At 36.4% G+C, this 17,204-nt stretch overlaps 1 protein-coding gene across 2 annotated transcripts in view; it reads left to right on the plus strand.

Annotated features, from left to right (window-relative positions):
• Positions 1-17,204, plus strand: part of STX18 (syntaxin 18) — a 71,986-nt gene that overhangs the window by 22,936 nt on the left and 31,846 nt on the right. For both annotated transcript variants that reach the window (XM_075022955.1, XM_075022963.1), the window contains one exon: positions 15,783-15,850. In XM_075022955.1, coding sequence (XP_074879056.1) covers positions 15,783-15,850 — 68 coding nt within the window. Of the gene's footprint in view, positions 1-15,782; positions 15,851-17,204 lie in introns of those variants that run through there.

The raw sequence follows: 17,204 nt of genomic DNA on the forward strand, positions 1-17,204 counted from the left end.
TATTCTCTCTTCCATCTTCAATTCTTCCCTTCCTTCGCTTTTAGTGTTGCTCTTATTTTTTCACCTCTATGCAACAGTAAGCTTTCCCAGCTCCTGTTCCATCTACTGTTACAGTCAGCTATCTGCTTGACATTTAGCATGTAATCTTGACCAGTCTCTTTATGGTAAATTCTCTTCCCAATATTAAGCTTTCATGTTTTAATTCTGATTCATAGCCTTAAAATTTTCATCTTAAAGTTGCTAGTGAGATAGCTCCCCACTGGGGAGGTACCTCATGTTCACCCTGCTCTCTTCCTAAGTCCATCATGCCAGTGCATGGGCAGAATACTGATGAAATACATTTCAGTAATACTGACTCATCTGTAATGCAGAGCAGAACTGTGGAGCAGTGGTATGACATCTGTAAATCAGGTGTTTGTAACCCCAATAAAAACAGGAAAATGTAATATCACCTCTGTCCTTGACATGAGAGACTGTTCACAGAATTCATCTAAGAGCTCTGAAACATTGGTGTGGCAAATTGCAGTAGCATTTTACTCTAACCTTGAGTGAAAATTGCATACAAACCAATATCCATCTTAGAAGAGATACTCCTATTTCTACATATGCATATCTGCTGAAACACAAGCATTTTCTGTCCAGTTTTTTTGTTATTTTCCCCTCCAATGCAGTAGCATTCGGCTACTGCAGCCCAACCTGGGCAATCTGGTTTTATGGCAAAAGGCAGAGGGAACATTCATTTCTTCCCTGTGTACAGGCTGGCGAGACACAATGAAACTGCTTGATGGACGCTGAATCTTAACACAAAGCTTCATAGTAACTCTTAATGACTTAATCTATAAACTTGTAGACAGTTTGTACCTGTTTACTTGTTGACATGGTGGTGTTTTAGTTACCTGATGGTTCCTTCTTGCCCTACATGATATAGCAATGCCCATATGTAGATTAGCAGAAAGTTGTGGAAAGTAAGGCCTCTGTGAAGATTGTTAACGTCATTGAAATGTTGATGTGCCACAAGCTGTTGAAAAACTGATGTCGCCAGTAGAATCTATCTTAAAAAATCGGAGGGGGCAGGGAAGCAGTCCCTGTTTTATTCTTTCTAGCAGATTGTTTCAAGTAAAATCAGAACTCAAATTCATTTTGCAAAATGGTGTTTTAGTAGATTTTTACCTTATGAAGCTCTTCTGATTCATCGGAGTTTACAGAATAAGCACAATCTCTTTCCTCCCACTGGTAGTTAATGTGATCTTACCTCAGTGTACTGAGGTGCTGGATAACTGAAGTGTGCTCTCACTGCAAAGTACTGGTGAACAGAAATCTGTCAATAAATACAAGATGTGTCAGTGTGTGTTTCACCATCTTGTTTCTTCAGATTGTCTTACAGCTGGCTGGGTGCTCAGTTGTGTTTATAGTCACTTAGTAGTTTCAGATGGAGACTCTGTTGCTTTCCTGAGCAGCCATGAAGGTAGCTGTACTTCACAGCCCGTTCTTCTGGGAGGCTCTTTGGAGTTGACTGCTGGCTGAAACCTCAGGCTTGATGCAGCAGTATATGGTGGTGGTATGTCTCAGTGCAGATGCTGTTTCCTTTTATTTCAGACAACCCTTTTGTTTCCTCTTCTTGTGTATCTGTACTAAGTTTTTGCCTTAGTTTTTGGGGGTTGTTTCTGTGTTCTCTCCCTATTTGCACACTGTGTATTTTCTTTCCTGTGGATGCATACCACCAAAAATCTACCCACTACATTAAGTTGTGGGTTCCTATGAATTTGAGGCTTTGTAGAGATAGGCATAATGCTTTCAGAATTGAGTAATGTGTTGCAGGGAGAGGTAGCCTGTTACAGTAAACAGGTGAGTTAGCTAGGAGACAGGAATGGACTGTTGTATTTTCAGGTGTCTTGTATAGCCTTGCAAAGCTCACTTCACTGAGTCTCTTCTTTCCCATTTGTATTATAAGCGAAGCTTTCTTATGTTTGTATGAGCATTGAGTTTGGCCAAGTCTCCTAGATCATTCTCCTTTATGGACTGGGGTGAGAGGAGGAGACCAGAAGCTTTATATCTCCCATGTTAGCATTGGTTAGGATAATGCATATTCATGCATCTTTTTATACAGTTGCTTTATACAGTTTCTTTTCTGCTGACTAATAGTGATGTTGCAAGAGCAAGCATCAATTTGGGCCAGTACGCTCCAGGCCCTAAATGTGTGCTATTTTGGCGTATTTTTGCCGTTGCTGCTAAGGAGCATTGCTAGATACAGAGGTTTTCATAAATCCCTCTTTGAGGAGCTGATAAGAGGAACATATAGTACGTTCAGTGTCATTGGGCTTTGGATGCACCTGGAAGAAATAGAAATTTTTCCTGGGAGGGTGCATGTGTTTGAAGGAGGGGGTGGGGGGAGGATGACGAGGGCACGCAATTTACCTTTTCGGTAAGACAGGAGAAGGTTACTTTGCCAGGAGAAGTTGCCTACGTTCTCTGTTTGAGAGAGATGACTTTGGAGGGAGCTCATGTTAAAATGTTGTCAGTATTCCATTGTGTTACCTTTGTTTTCTTGGTGGTAAAAGTTAAAGCTGTTGTAAGTAACAGTTTCTGACTGTGAACAAAGAGCCAGGTTCAGGTTTTGCTCAAATGAGGTTTTACAGGGGGATCTATGGACTAGAGTATTTGGAGTAAACCAGTAACGCTGCAAATTGTGGTCTAGTTGGATTGGTAGAGGCATCCTAGAACTGTTCATACATTGCAGTAGAGAATGTTGTTATTTTATGTATTGACAACAAAAACCTACTCTTTGAAATCAGTGCTTTTGTAACAGTTGCCCTTTTACATTCAGCTGTTCATTTCCTTCTGAAGAAGACCCTCAGTCAAGGAGGTGGGGGCATTGCCATACTGGGAACTCATCTCTATCACAGGCAGTGAGAAAAAAATTAAAGTTGGAATAAAGTTTTAAATGATGGGAAACACTATGTTTTTCAGCTGGAAGTATCGTAGCAGCTTGCTGGTTTTCAAATCGTGAAGCTAGACAGTGAGTCACCCCATGTAGAGGGGCTTCCTGAGGACTTCAGAATTGGTACTCTGGCTTATGAACAGCTACTGTCTTTTTAGAAAATTCTGGCTTTAAAGCAGCTTAATTTTCTTTCTTTCTATTCTTCAGTTGTATATCTGTCATTGTATAATAGAATAATTGAGATTAGAGTTCAGAGTTTCACTTTCTAGTTGTAAATAAGGGTTTGGGTGGGTTTTTGTTTTTTGTTTTTTTTTTTCTGATATGGTCTGAAAATTTCCTGTTGATATGATTGAGGGAGGCTTAGAAGAAGGCCTTATGCAGGTGATGTAACAGCTAGAAGTGCCACATAATAGTTTATCATAATACATATGAGAATTAGAGAAATGATCTGTTAGGTTGTATTTCTTTTGATAAAGATTCCTTCTACTGTATACTTGTATATTTTTCACAATTTCTGTTAAATTTATGTGGCTGTTATGGGTGTTCCCACAGGAAACTATTTCAATCTATTGTGATGTCAAAAATTTTCTAGGTTTTGGGCTATGATTTCTTGTTTTGATGTTATATTGTGAAGCGTATCAGTGTTTCCTCATGTGAACTTCAAGTTCTTTTCCTTGCTCTTTGAAAATACAGCAAATGCGGATGCTCTTTTAGCTCTTCCCTAACCGAGCTATAAGTATTTATTTATTTGAACCTTGAAGTTCATTATGCGTTATCATTGGTTTTGACGGTATGCATGCTGGAATGCTTCATGCAACTTTGTAAATACTCTTAGTTTATAGAAAACGCTGTGGTTTTTATGAACAAAACGTAGTTTTTTTTTTAGCTATGCTGACATATAAAAATGTTTTGCAGCTTGTGCTTTTTTCCTTCTCTGCTATTCCCAAACTTTTACATGAAAAAAATCATAAAAATTTTTGTGCTGTCTTCTTGTTGGCCTCACAATGTCATAGCAGTTTCTCATGATTGCTCTTACCATTAAAAATGTTTCGTACATTTAACTTCAGCTTCTTTAATGTGAAAAGTCTTTAACTTTTTTCTTACTGATTGGCATCTATCTTGAGTAAAATTAAAATACTCAGAAATCTGAATGCTTTGATCAAATTAGTTAAGCAAGTATGATTAAGTTGTAAGAAGTAGCCCATCAAGTAAAATCTTACGACTGCGTATAAAGCTGTCTGTTGAATTAAAAAAAACCAGAAACCTGACTTTCATTTGCAATAGCAGTGTTCTGATTTTCATTAAATAAATTATGTTTTACTCTATTTTTTTTTTTTAAACTCAAGATTAATTTCTATGGTTACAGCGGATATAAATCTCTAGATTGCTTTAAAAGGGATTGTTTATTCAGAACAGGGTTGACAGTCTCTCCTTAAGAGAAGCTATTACTTAATTTTATTTTTCTGAGTTTAAATGCTTAAAAAATATTTGTAATGATACCCCAAAGGCATCATAAAAATGTAAAAATAATTATACTCTAAAATTACCAAAATTACAGGAAATGGACATTTAAAAAAATCTTACTGAGATTCATGGCTGAGAAAAAGTGAGAAAGGAAAAGTGCCTGACTTCACAACTTAAATTCTTGTCAGGAGTTTCTGCTTTTCAGTGATTAAAAATATACTTTTGAATTGTCAGCATTACTCAGATGCAAAAGAATAGCATTGATTTCCCTTTTAATTATAGCTAAAGCTTACTGCTCCCAAATTCTGCAAGCACTTTCTTGGGAGAAATTTCTACATGACTATCTACTGGAATTTTTTCAAGTAGAAATTATTCTCCCCCGTGGTTGGGGAGGACCATTTTTTTCATAGGCCAAGCCAGTTGGCAAATACCCAGATAGTAGATCAAAACCAACGTGAATAGCATTTTGTGGTGAACAAATGCAGGGGTCCAGAGACACTTTTTCATGCCACATCATGTGTTACCTTGGGAAGCTAATGGTCATTTGGTAGTTAACTTAATAGAAATAGGACAGAGCAATGTACTCTGAAGGAAGGGATTTTTCTCAGACATTACGGCTGGACTTCGGTCATGTCAGAAGATTCTTGAGTGGGGACAAAGTAAGGTGCTTTCATTCTCAGTGATGCTTTTAGGCCAGCTTGTGCTCTAATAAGCTTCAAGCCCTTGCTGTGGAGTTGAGAACCTGTCATGGTTTGCCTTAATTACCATTTTATAAGACACTTCTGTTTCTTAGAAAGGGGCAGAGTGGAGGTAACGGGCTAATATTGGGAGACTGGTTTGCAGACTGAGTGTTAGTATCCCTGTCCAGTCCAAGAGTTATTAAAAGGATGATGCTTTTTTTTTTTTTGCTGCTGTTTTCCTCACCTCAGTTTAGCCAAAATTTTCACTGTTAAAAGGACTAGTGGAGAAGAGTTATATTCCCAAGGGATTTATTTGTTTGGTTCTACTTCCTAGGTGCTATAACAAGGGAGTAGTAGCTTGCTCAGAAAATGCAGCAGAGCGGTCCATGTGAAGCAAGGCAGCACGGAAGAGACCTGTGTGCCTGACTGAGAAACTCGGTCTAGATTTACTGAAGACGTGAATAACCTCTATCAGTGCGTCACTCCGCATCAGCTACGTAAGGACTTACAGTGACCAGGGCCCACTAAGTTCCTAAGATTTAGGGCAGATGATCCAGGTCTTGGGGTTTTGTGTTACACTGGGGGGCGGACGACGGACGGACGACGGGCCCTTTGTCTTAATTTTTCTGCCGATACCATAAAGCACTTGGATGAAAATCTTGATGTGTACAGAATTAGCTTCTTTCCAGTATATTTATTTATTTGCTTTTGTGCCTGATCCATACATGTTCTTTAGGTAAGGAATCATAAATGTCTCATTTCCGACTGGGTGTTTTCTTGATCCAGCCCAGTGTTTTAATGGGGGAGAACCTTACTTGGCATAAATGCTAGAGCAGCTGCTAAAGTAACGTTTCATCTGTGTAATACAAATGAAGGTGTTGAAACATAATGAAGGGATTTTTTGCACTAAGAACATTATTGTACTGGTGATGAAAATCCAGAAAAATATTTGGACACTGAAACAGAATGGTGCTTGTCCCCTTGAACTGTATTTGACAGAGTGGCAGGATTTTGAGACGGAGTAAGTACAGTGTCAGTTCGTGCTGCTTCAGTGTAGAGGTGTGTTAGTGTAAATACACCAAAAATGTAAGAGACTCCATGAAAAGGGCCTGGCAGAGGAGCGTGGGACTGCAGTGTGTGCGAGGCTCAGGAGGCTCAGGTCCGGCTGCGGCTTCAGCAGAGAGCCTGCCGGCACCGCTCGTGGCACAGGCTGGGCTGCTCTGGTGCCCTGCAACGGCTTCTGCTGAAGCAGATTCAATTTAGTCCCAAAGTGAAGGACGTGCACATGGAACTCTCTCTGAATTGCACTGCAAAAACTTGGATTCTGAATTTCGTAATGGTGGTCAGACAGAGTAACCTTTTATTACTGTCTGTCTGTTAAATGAGACTGGAAATCTCTTTCTATCGTAAAACATCTTTGAGTCAGGAAAACATAGTACTAAATGAGTTCAGACTGTGAGAACAAGGGACAAGAAAAACATCTCTTACAGAAAGACACAAGCAAATTTGAATGCAGTTACTGAAAGGTTGTAAATGGAGCGTTTTGAACAGCAATGGTAAAGGCCAATTATTGCAAATATGTATTTTGACCAATTTACTTTTATCTCTCAACCAAAACATTCCCCACAATTGTTGTGGGGTTTATATTTTAGTCAATGAGGTTTTGGACGATTATGTAAAAGTATAAATGTTAAAGAAAGTTATGATTAGAGTTGGACAATAAACAAGAAAAAGGGAAATAGTAAGTTTTATTAAAATCAGATGTTGCTTTTTTTTTTTTAATTAGAAGTCTTTGTTGCCACAGGGAATAAATGAAGACTGGTTACTAAAAACGTTTAGCATGATGTTACATTGTAGGAAACCTACTGTTAATTTTTTCTGGAGGTCACCTCATGTTCCTATTGACTCTCTACAGGCTTTTTTCAGAATATTTAGATGTGCTTCTGTACATGCAGGTATCAAACCAGTGTGTTCCCACAAGACCTAAGAAAACAGTGACAAAATTAACACAGACCTCTATCTTAAATTCTATGTGTATTGTAGTTTTCTGGTTCAGAATTCAAATTCAGTGTTTATAAGTAATTATCCCATAAAAAAAATTTTTTTTTTCTTCTGTATTTATAAATGCCTGAAATACAAAGCATTAAAATGGTTTTAAGAATATACAGTATACTTCAGGATAATTTCAATCTTAAAATTCAATGGCTTCACAATAAGTTTTCTATACAATTGGAGTTTTTTGTAGGTACCACACACATTTTTAAAACTTACAGCAACCCCAGCCCCAAATAATACCCCAGTAAAACCTTCATCCAGTGATAATACTGGGTACTTTCACTCTTTACTGTGGTCAGTGGGGAACTGGAGCTTTTGAGCTCTTACGTATTAATTTTGCTTTATTCTCACTAGAAGAGTCTTGAACGAAAAATGTTTTGCAACTGTGTCACGAAATTCCAAACATAATCTCGTCATCATGCACTTGACCAAATTTTATAGCAACTCTGGATTATTTTTAAGGAAAGCATGGTAAGATGAAATGTGAGGCTTTGGGGCTGATAGTAAATTATTTACTACCAAATTTTCCACTTTGTATAATAAACAGTGAATAAAAAATCAAAATAACCAAGTGCACTTTGGAGGCTAAGTATTTCAAATGTGAACTGATAGTAGCAAAAATCAATGAAAGACAATTTTTGAACTATAGCAATATTTATAAATACATGCAAAGTAAAGCAGGAATTAAAAACCAAAAAATATTTCCTTTAAAAGCAAACTTTTTTTTTAACTGCACAAGGCAGTGCTTTTTTACTTTTTCCTTTTTGCCAGTTTGATACTAAGCAAAAGGAAGCATTTTGTGCTGCAAACCAGCTGTTAGGAAAGTGGCTTTGCTTCTTACTGCAGTTTAGAGGTTTCTTAATTGGTTCATTAATGATCACCAAATACTGCCTGTGGTATTCTGCAACCAGGTTTTATCTTCCAATATCCCACAATGGCTAATGAAATTTTTTGCAGTGATTCCTTAAAATTTTACTTTGGTTTTACAGAAAAATACTATGTTAATTTAAATTAGAAATATTACACATTTTATTTTCAAAATATTTTTAAAGTTTTGTACCATCTTTACCTTGAAGAGTCCAAATGCCTCAGTCTTAATTTTCATGGCCTTTAATTCAGTTAATTCAGTTTTGAATGTTCTTATCCCATGTACCACACATTTTATTAATACAACACCCCCATTCTTGGTGATGTTAATTCCTTTGCTCTGAATGCAAGACTACTAATAAAATGCAATTATGTTTCCCTGCCCATTGCTGCTGCTGTAACATATATGCTGATGTAAAGCAGAAACTGAACAAAGTCACAATTTTCCTGAGATTAGAGGTAGCCAGGCTGGCTGTCTCCTCGCCTCTTGCTACCCGCTTCCAGCGTCGGGCCACCCCCACGCCACAGTTTAGATATTATTTGCTCTTTTGGGTTTCAGATTACGAGAGCAATTGATCTGCGTGACCTGTTTTAGAAACTTCCACGTTTGCTGGGGAAACCTAAACCAAATGTATCCCCTCAAGAGACAAATCAGCTGAAAACTGGCCAGTTGACATTTGGAAGCAGCCAGTGCTCCTCTGCAGTGAATTCTGGTAGGACAGCACCACCTCATGGCCTACGAAAAAGTCACCATCCAAACCCTTGGAAGTAACAGTTTTCACACTACTAAATTCAGACCTGAAGCTTCCCAAAGGTTTGATTTAATTGGCTAAATATTTGTTGCATGTCACTGTATCGGGGAGTTATGTCATTTCATCTTTTGAAGGTTCCAGTTTCTGAAATGGAGAATCCAGTAGTGTTTTAAAATAAAATCTTGTCTGTTCTTGGGCAACATTCTGCAGGAGCCTCTGTGAAGTCAATGGGCTTACAGTGCTTAAAATATAGCCGACAAGGAAGCTGGGTGGGACCTGGCCTTTCATACGTTTGTATTTTTAAAAAGTTCACAACTCTATTAATCAAAGGTAGTTTGTAGTGGAAAACTTCTCCGTTGGAGTCATTTCTGCTTCAAAACTTTTCTAACTAGTCATTCCCAACTGTAGTAGTTTAGGTAAGAGCTCAAGCTCTTAATTTTAAAATTTATTTAATATAAATTTGGTTTCTGTTTATAGTATTTATTCTGTTTGGGTTTTATTCCAGATTTTTGAAAATACTTGCCTTCATTACATGCACTAACTGTGGAAAATTTCCTCTCTCTCTCTCTTTTTTTTTTAAAATATGGTTTAGACATGGGAAACAATTTTTTTTTTTGTAATAAGAACTAGCTTATGTTCTTACACCAGTTGCTGTATCTCCTCTTAGTACTGAGACTGTACTTTTTTTGGTTGGAAACACGCAGTCCCTGTACATCACCTAATGTCTTATTGAAATTCTTAATTTCTTCTGAAATAGGCAGTAGGTATGTTTGGGTTGACTGTATGTTTGGAATTGAAAACATCATAGTTGTCTAGATATTAATATTACAACAATCTTAATTTTTCTGCTCTTTGCAGAGGGGATTGTAGAATGTAGTTACCTTTTCATGAATCTGTAGGTGGAATCTATTTTGGTAAGACAGTTGAAGATCAAGCTTTTTGGACATACTGAAAAATTAAATATAAAACTTCTTTTTTTCTAAATTTATTTTTGTGGTTAATCAGACACTTCCATCAGCAGTGCTTGTCAATACTGCTGAGTCAACAGTAAATGCTGTGTCTCTTATGACTTTTGCAAGAGACTTTCTATTATGTTTTGGTTTTAAGTATTTTTAAAGTTTCCTTTAACAAAGTACATCTTTTAAAAATTCAGAGTGGCAATATAGTGTGAAGTGTAACAGTCAATTTTATATGGTAGTAGAGTAGTTGCTTATTGTTCTGATGGAGGAGTAAACTTGATAAAATGCTATGTTTGTTCAGTGAAAATGAGTATTCAGCACTGTCGAATTCTCTCTACAATATGTCACGGGAACCTACTCCAATCATTTTAATCGTAAACAATGCTGCTTCTTCTTGCAGTGAGTTAAACGTATGCAAATTGGAACCTACTGTTTCATGAGTGATCAATTCTTTGTTGGGAGTGGAAAGAAATGTTGTATGTATTGCTAAGATACTGAAGGAAGTATAGTCAGCGTCTCTGTTCTAAAGTATATGCATCTTTTGAAGATGCTGCTTTGCAGAGAATGCTTGCCTGTTTCTCTTCTTATTTAAAAATATAGCATGCTTTAAAATCGTAAGGAAAATTTCTAAATAGAGGAACATCTACCACTTCTAGTGAAGGCCCCAAGTATAAATAGAGCTGTGCGTGCCACCTGTGGTAGCAGATGGCAGCCATTCACAGCTTCCTTTTGTGCTGGACCTGCATTATATGCAATATTTGCTTTTATGTTTTAATAAGAGTTGTTTAGAAAATCTACAGTGGCAACAAAACACAGATATATGCATTAAAGAGGTAGTTTACAATGAAAATAAACTTTTTAAAGTACAAACTGGAACCTAAAGTAGCTTAAAAATGTTACATTACAGGCTTTAATGTGAATTTATAGAGTGATTTTTACTTGTGTGATGCTGACGCTTTTGTTGCCACCCTGTGGAAAACTGCTTCTGCTTCACTGTAGAAAATCAATTGGTTTTTCATGATCAGAACTACACTTGGGAGTTTTTAAATAACACCTGGAGTCTCCAGCTTTGATCCTTGAGCTTAGGAGGTTATCATGTTAAGTTTCTTAAGTTGTAATTAAATATACCTCCTTTCACGGCAGATGCGTCTTTTAGCAAGTTCCCTACTAGTGCTCTCCAGCTTCTGCTCTCCCTTGTGCTGATGCAGGTACTTGTGGAGTTGAAATGAAAGAAACAGATTCTTTATATTTGGTCATTTGCATTATTAACCCCCATTTCCAGAAGAGTAATTTAAAAAAAAGTAATTTCAGTGTTCTGGTGTGTGGTATTGACCCTTAAGGGAGTGCCGGTGGGAATGGGAAGAGAAGAGGGAGAGCCTGGAGTTGTGTAAGCGGTCTTCATTGTCGGGAAGAACGTAAGCCTCCGTATTCTGGTAGTGAACAGAAGCTCAAGAACATGCTGTTAGTGTAATGGTATAACTGATGATGGCAATATTGAGAGGAAACATATTTTTCTCCCATGATTCTCATAAAAATGTCAGTTATATCTGGAAATTCAGTAGCATTCTTCCCCATAAGAGAAGTTTAGTCTTAATGCAGTGCAAGAGTGCTGCAACTATGAAGGGCATTTCTCTAAGCCCTCCTATGCTTTCAGGGAGAAAAGGAAATAATTTTATTATTTCAGGGTTGAAGGAGAGGTTTATTTTTCTGCTCCAGACTTTCAGAGAAGAAGAAAGCTAATTTCCAGAGGCAAAGAATGGGAACTATGACAAGAGGCCAATGTTCAGGTGTGTTTGTGCTTTGTCTTCAAATTGCTTTCATCTATCCTTTTGACAGCTGTGTCAACTGGTGGTATAATTGTTTTGAAAACAGGCATATACAGCAAATAGAAAGTTGCAGTTACGAATGGGTAAATGGAGTGGAAAAAATGGATATGCTGAAATGCAAGTGGGATTTAAAATTGTTCTAGGTCTACTTGAAAGATTAATTAGAGAAGATACAAAAAATTAGCCCAGAGGCAGTAAAAAGCAGGGGAGGGAGAGAGGCACTGACTGGCCAAGAAAACTGTTGCAGAAGGGAAGACTTTGTAGAGATAAAGTCAGGTTTGGCAAAATTCACATAGAGTTAACTATTTAAGTTAACTTTAAATCCCCCAAAGTTAAGATATTCTTTAGCTGCGTAAATAAAAAGAGAATTAGCAAAAAAGTGGATTAGTCGTGTAGCTGGAGTATAGATTGAGAATAGTTTAGGCATGGTCTCCAGACTAAATTAATAAGGAAAAAGCCATGGACCAGCAGGGTAGAGGCAAGAGATGTACTGGGAACCAGAGCATGGAATTAGAAATCTGTACAACATCTTGGGACTTTAATGCAGTCAAATTGTGGTTATCAGATAATCTCTGCATTGAGTTCAGACACGGGGGATTTGAGAAATCCCAGGTTCTGAAGGCAGTTATTTTTAATTAAAATACATTGAATTGAAGATGGTATCATTTGATTAGAGTGAAGCAAATTTAATGCCTATAATTAAGTCAGCAGAGGGAAACGGATAATGGCATCAGCAGGGTCTGATCCAGAAGTGGTCCAGAATTCAGAAAAGATTTTGAGGGGAAAAAGATAGATAGAAAGCAAGATACAATGCAGTATAACTTGCTATCTTACTAAAAATAGGATGTGCCCAACCAACTTGATGCTTTAAGAAAATCTGCTTTTCCTTCATTAAGATGACCTTGTGTCTGATGGTAAAGTGTCTGATGAAGTGCTAATAGGAAGTCTGGAGGAGATTAGCAGAGAAAATATTAACTGAATAAGATGAATAAGCAGAAGCAATTCTTCTGTGTTGAAGGAAGAGTTGGGCTGAAGACAGGTTGATAGCAGAATTACTTTTTGTATTCCCCAAAAGAAGAACAGTACTAAAGAAGATAAGTTTTAAAATCAATCCCAGAGTAAGATGGATTGGTAAAATTTACTGATGAGGGAATGCTGAGCAGAAGGAGAGGGAGGAGCATGATATGTTACAGCAAATGCTGAATGACTCTGGGGTCTGGAGTTGTGGGGAGAAGAAAGAAATTCAGCAGTAGAATATGTATTTGGAGGCTGAAACAAAGAATAAGTTTGAAACTAATAGATGAAAATGGTGGAAGAAAAGGTATTTCCAGCTGAGTTGCAAAGTAACCAACAGCAGCGAATGCCCTTCTAGTCATCTGCATTGGAAAAGGAGGGATGTGAACTGGAGCAAGTGCAAAGGAAAGTTATGGGTTAGGCAACTTCATAACTACATTGTGAGAAGAAGCTTGGGGTCATTTGTCTGGGGCTACAGAAGTTAGAGGGAGATAGGATTATTGACGGTGAACTCAGACATTCATGCAGGGAAGCAGAGCTTTTAAGGGAAAGGACTGTTTTGAAGCAAGTACAGATGGATAGAAGTTGGTAATCAGTAAACCTGGAAATTTGTCAGTTCTCATTCATAATGAGAGCAATAGGATTCTAATAAAGCCATTCAGTTGGAATAGGGAGATGCTTTATTACCTTTAGGTTGGAGCTTGATAACTTTGTGAAGAGTGTATGGTGTGCCTCTGATAACCCCAGATTAACTGCAGGTTGATGACCCTTGAGATACCTTCAAGATTTATATTTGTATAATCAGGGATATTTTGTGTCTGCAGAAGATTTAAGCTTAAGATTTTTTTTTTTTTTAAATAAAATTCACATTCCCTTTAATGCTAATGAGACCTTTTTTGTAAAAATTGTTTGATTTTGTTGTTACGCTAATGACACATTGAATTCGAAACTATATCAGTAGTACATGGTAAGAAAAAGCAAAAGAGAAACAGCAGCAGCGCAGGATCATAGAAGGTGCTGTTAGAATTTGAGGGAAAGTAGAACAAGTAGTCTCACTTCTGATGCAAATCTTGGGAACTAAGAGCTTGATGCAAGTATGGGCATAATGGTGTCATTCTAAATTCATGAAAATAGCTTTACAAATGAAGGAGAGGCAAAGTGGGGTCAGTGCAATTCAAACACACGATGACAATTTTAGCCTAAATAGAATGCTCTTTGTGACTAGATGAATTAATTACTGTAAGACAGTGTTCTTGCTTGTCATTCTGATTCTTTCTGCTTGTTAATCACTCCTAAATTGTAGCTATTGCAGTAATATTAAGATTTATTACTTGAAAAAAGATTAGCAAAATTTTCTTAGTTTAGTGTTTGTTCACATATTGATATAAATGTTTTGAAATGTGTTTCTTATTTTACATTTCTAGTCTTTGTCATCTGTAGTACTTTCTTTCTGCCTATTAAGTATTATTGTTCTACTGAAACAGTGTATGACTGTTTTAAATGTTTTGCTTTCATAGTCAAGCTTAATTTACCTATTCAGCAAATTTCATGACTTACCAAGTCTGAGCTAAGAAAGAGATTACTATACAGAAAATAAGTTCCAGTGGCAATGAGAAGGAACATCTGTGGCATGGTTTAGCTTACTCTTTGTGCTTTATTGATCGTGTAGTGATTTCAGTATTTCCTTTCTTACTGTGTATGACAGCGCTAACACACTTCAGGAAACTTCAGATCTGCTGGAGGTACTAACAGAACTCAGTTTGCTATGAATGGGATTACATTTCCTGTGCTGTTAATCACATGGAAAACTTTAAACATTAAACTGGGAAAGTTCTTATCCAATATGATGAGTTGTAGTAAAAATGAAACAGAAAAAAAATAATAAGGTAATATATGTGTATTTGCACAAGGAAACACTTCTTTCTAGTTGTACAAATCACTGTAGTCTTACTAAGTAAATTTTGTTCATCTGTTTTGAAAAAGCTGCTGATCTTTTGAAAAAAAAATAAAAAATGGGGGAATTAATCTTCTATTTATCCAAACTATTCTGTGTTCTTTCTCTGTGGTTTTTTTTGTTTGTTTAATTACAAGGAACATTTGCATGAAAATAGGATTTTAAGACTTGAACAGCTTCTGATGCTTTTTCCCAGATACATGGAGTAAACCACATTTATTGTATTTGTGAACTAAAATAACTATTGTTTTGTAAAATTCCTTGCGTGCTTTTTTACACTGAATTATTAATGAATATTTGAGAACATGCTTTAGAAAGGTTTCCCTTGCCTCCCCCTTGAAAATATATATCACTAATGTATATAGTTCTCCCCCCTCCTCATCCCCCCATCACGTCTTCTTCAAGACGTGCTAAGGAAGTCATATTGGTAGTCATGTCATTTCTGTGGCCAATTAAACTAGATTTCTGTAATTCCTCCACTCTCTAAAATGAGCACCATCTTATGCTACGTCAACTCTTTTAAATCACACTAAAGATTGCAAAAGTTCTTTCAGATTTTTAGGAGTTTTTTCATCTTTTCAAAGGATCTTTGTAAAGACTTTTAATAAAGAAAATCAAGTGGATTTATAGTAAAATGTATCCACAGTGAAGTGGAAATCCAGAAATAGAAATTTGTTAGGGAGGTATGCTCTGGCAAAACTTTGTAATGATTATCAGATGATAGAGATACTACTTTAGTTTGGGCACAAACTGGTCAGTCTTTTATGGCAAAAATAGAAAGCAGAGGGACAGCACCTTGCTCTACAAGTTCTAATAACTGAACTCGAATATTTGTATTGTATCTCATCAGTAAAATGTTTAAAACTTTGTGTGATCTTCTAAAATGAATTTATTTTCTAAAATATCCATTAGGTTCTGGATTGACAGTTTAGATAGTGTTTTGTGTTGTTATTATGTCTAATATTTTTAATGTTTAATATTGTAGTTATATTTAGTGTTTAGTAGTGTCTAGTTTATGCTTTTTTTGGATAGAAGACATTTTTACTACTCTTTTCTGAGTTGTACTTTCATACAAGAGATGTTTTTAGATTATTTTTATGTATTGACTGCTTGCAAAATGTGAAAATTCAAATGTAAACCAGTAAATTTTATGATTCTATTTAATTACAGAATAAATAATTTTACAAATTCATGTTTGAAGCATGGAATACTGAACTTTAAACGTAAAATTAGTTATCTGACTGAAGTTTAATTATTATCTCTGTTCATCTAGATTTCTCATATTGGAAAGCTGAAAGATTTTCTTCTGCAACACAGAAAGGATTACATTAATGCTTACAGGTAGGTGTGCATTGTGTTTAAATAGATTTGTTTTGTTTATTTTCAGATTTATAAAGTGAACTGTTTAAAAATCTGTAGCATAATGACTAAAACCAAAACATAGATTGCTTATTAATTGGCTGTTAGCTAATTAAGTTGAAGAATAGTGCTGTCACAAGAAGAAAATGGTCCTAAATAAAATGAGACTCAGAATTTGAAGAGAATTTCTGGTTCTTAGGAGTGAGTTCTGAAACAAACCAATCTGGCAGTCTGAGTCCAATACCTTTTAAGGACCTACAGAGTAGATTTCTGAAGTGGTTCCCGAGACAGCAGAATACTAGATTCAATGATCCAGCTTTTCCCTTTCACTCTGTGACACTAAACCTACCTGTTATCACTAAGGATAGAGTGAGCAGCATCAGCAGGTCCTGGAGGAGAGTGATGCAAACTCTTCACACTCCAGAATGTGAATTCCAGATGAAGGACACCATTGAGAATATGGTGTCAGGGGACAGCAGCACAGGATTTCCTTTTCTGTGATGAAAACTGTAGGCTTCAGTTCTGGTAGTTATTATTGTTTGGAGAAAGTTTTGATTCTCTTCAGCCATTCAAACATTCAAAACTGCTGTATCTGCTTACTTGCTGATAGCTTTAGTAGTAGGATTTTTAGAAGATTAAAACACAGTTTACAGGTTGGTGTTAGTAAGAAAAAATAAGAGTATCTTGTGATCTGCAGATTTAACATTCTTAATGAATTACTAAATCAAGTTATTCTAAGATCTAAATGTTATGGCAACTTGTATTTTGGTGACCTGAGTACAAATAACCATATCATTTGAGAAATGAAAAACTTGCTTTTTGATGACACTATTGTTATGTGCAAACTTGGTAGTCATATTATAGGTTGCACAATATTTCATTCCAGAAATAGAAATTACTTCATAGGTATCTCCACTTATTTAACTTTGCTGTTGTAAATAGAAGTTTAACGGTTCCAGTTGAACTACTCACCATTTTATTTTATTTCATATTGTAGAAATGGGTTTGTGACACACTTACGAAGACTGCTACAAATATTTATTTGAAAAACGTAGATATCCTCCTTGTATCTTCGTAGTGTAGACCCCACAACATCTAACTAATAATTCCTTTACTTCCTTCTCAGTCTATAGGTATGTCTAAGATAAAAAATGAACAGTGCTGGTTTCAGTTGGGATAGAGTTCATTTTTTTTTCTAGTAGCTGGTATAGTGTTATGCTTTGGATTTAGGATGAGTAGAATGTTGATAACACACTGACTGTTTCAGTTGTTGTTCAGTAGTGTTTAGACTAAGTCAAGGATTTTTCAGCTTCTCATGCCCAGCCAGCGAGAAGGC

This window comes from Buteo buteo, chromosome 1, assembly GCF_964188355.1.
Source record: "Buteo buteo chromosome 1, bButBut1.hap1.1, whole genome shotgun sequence".
NCBI classification, from domain to species: domain Eukaryota; kingdom Metazoa; phylum Chordata; class Aves; order Accipitriformes; family Accipitridae; genus Buteo; species Buteo buteo.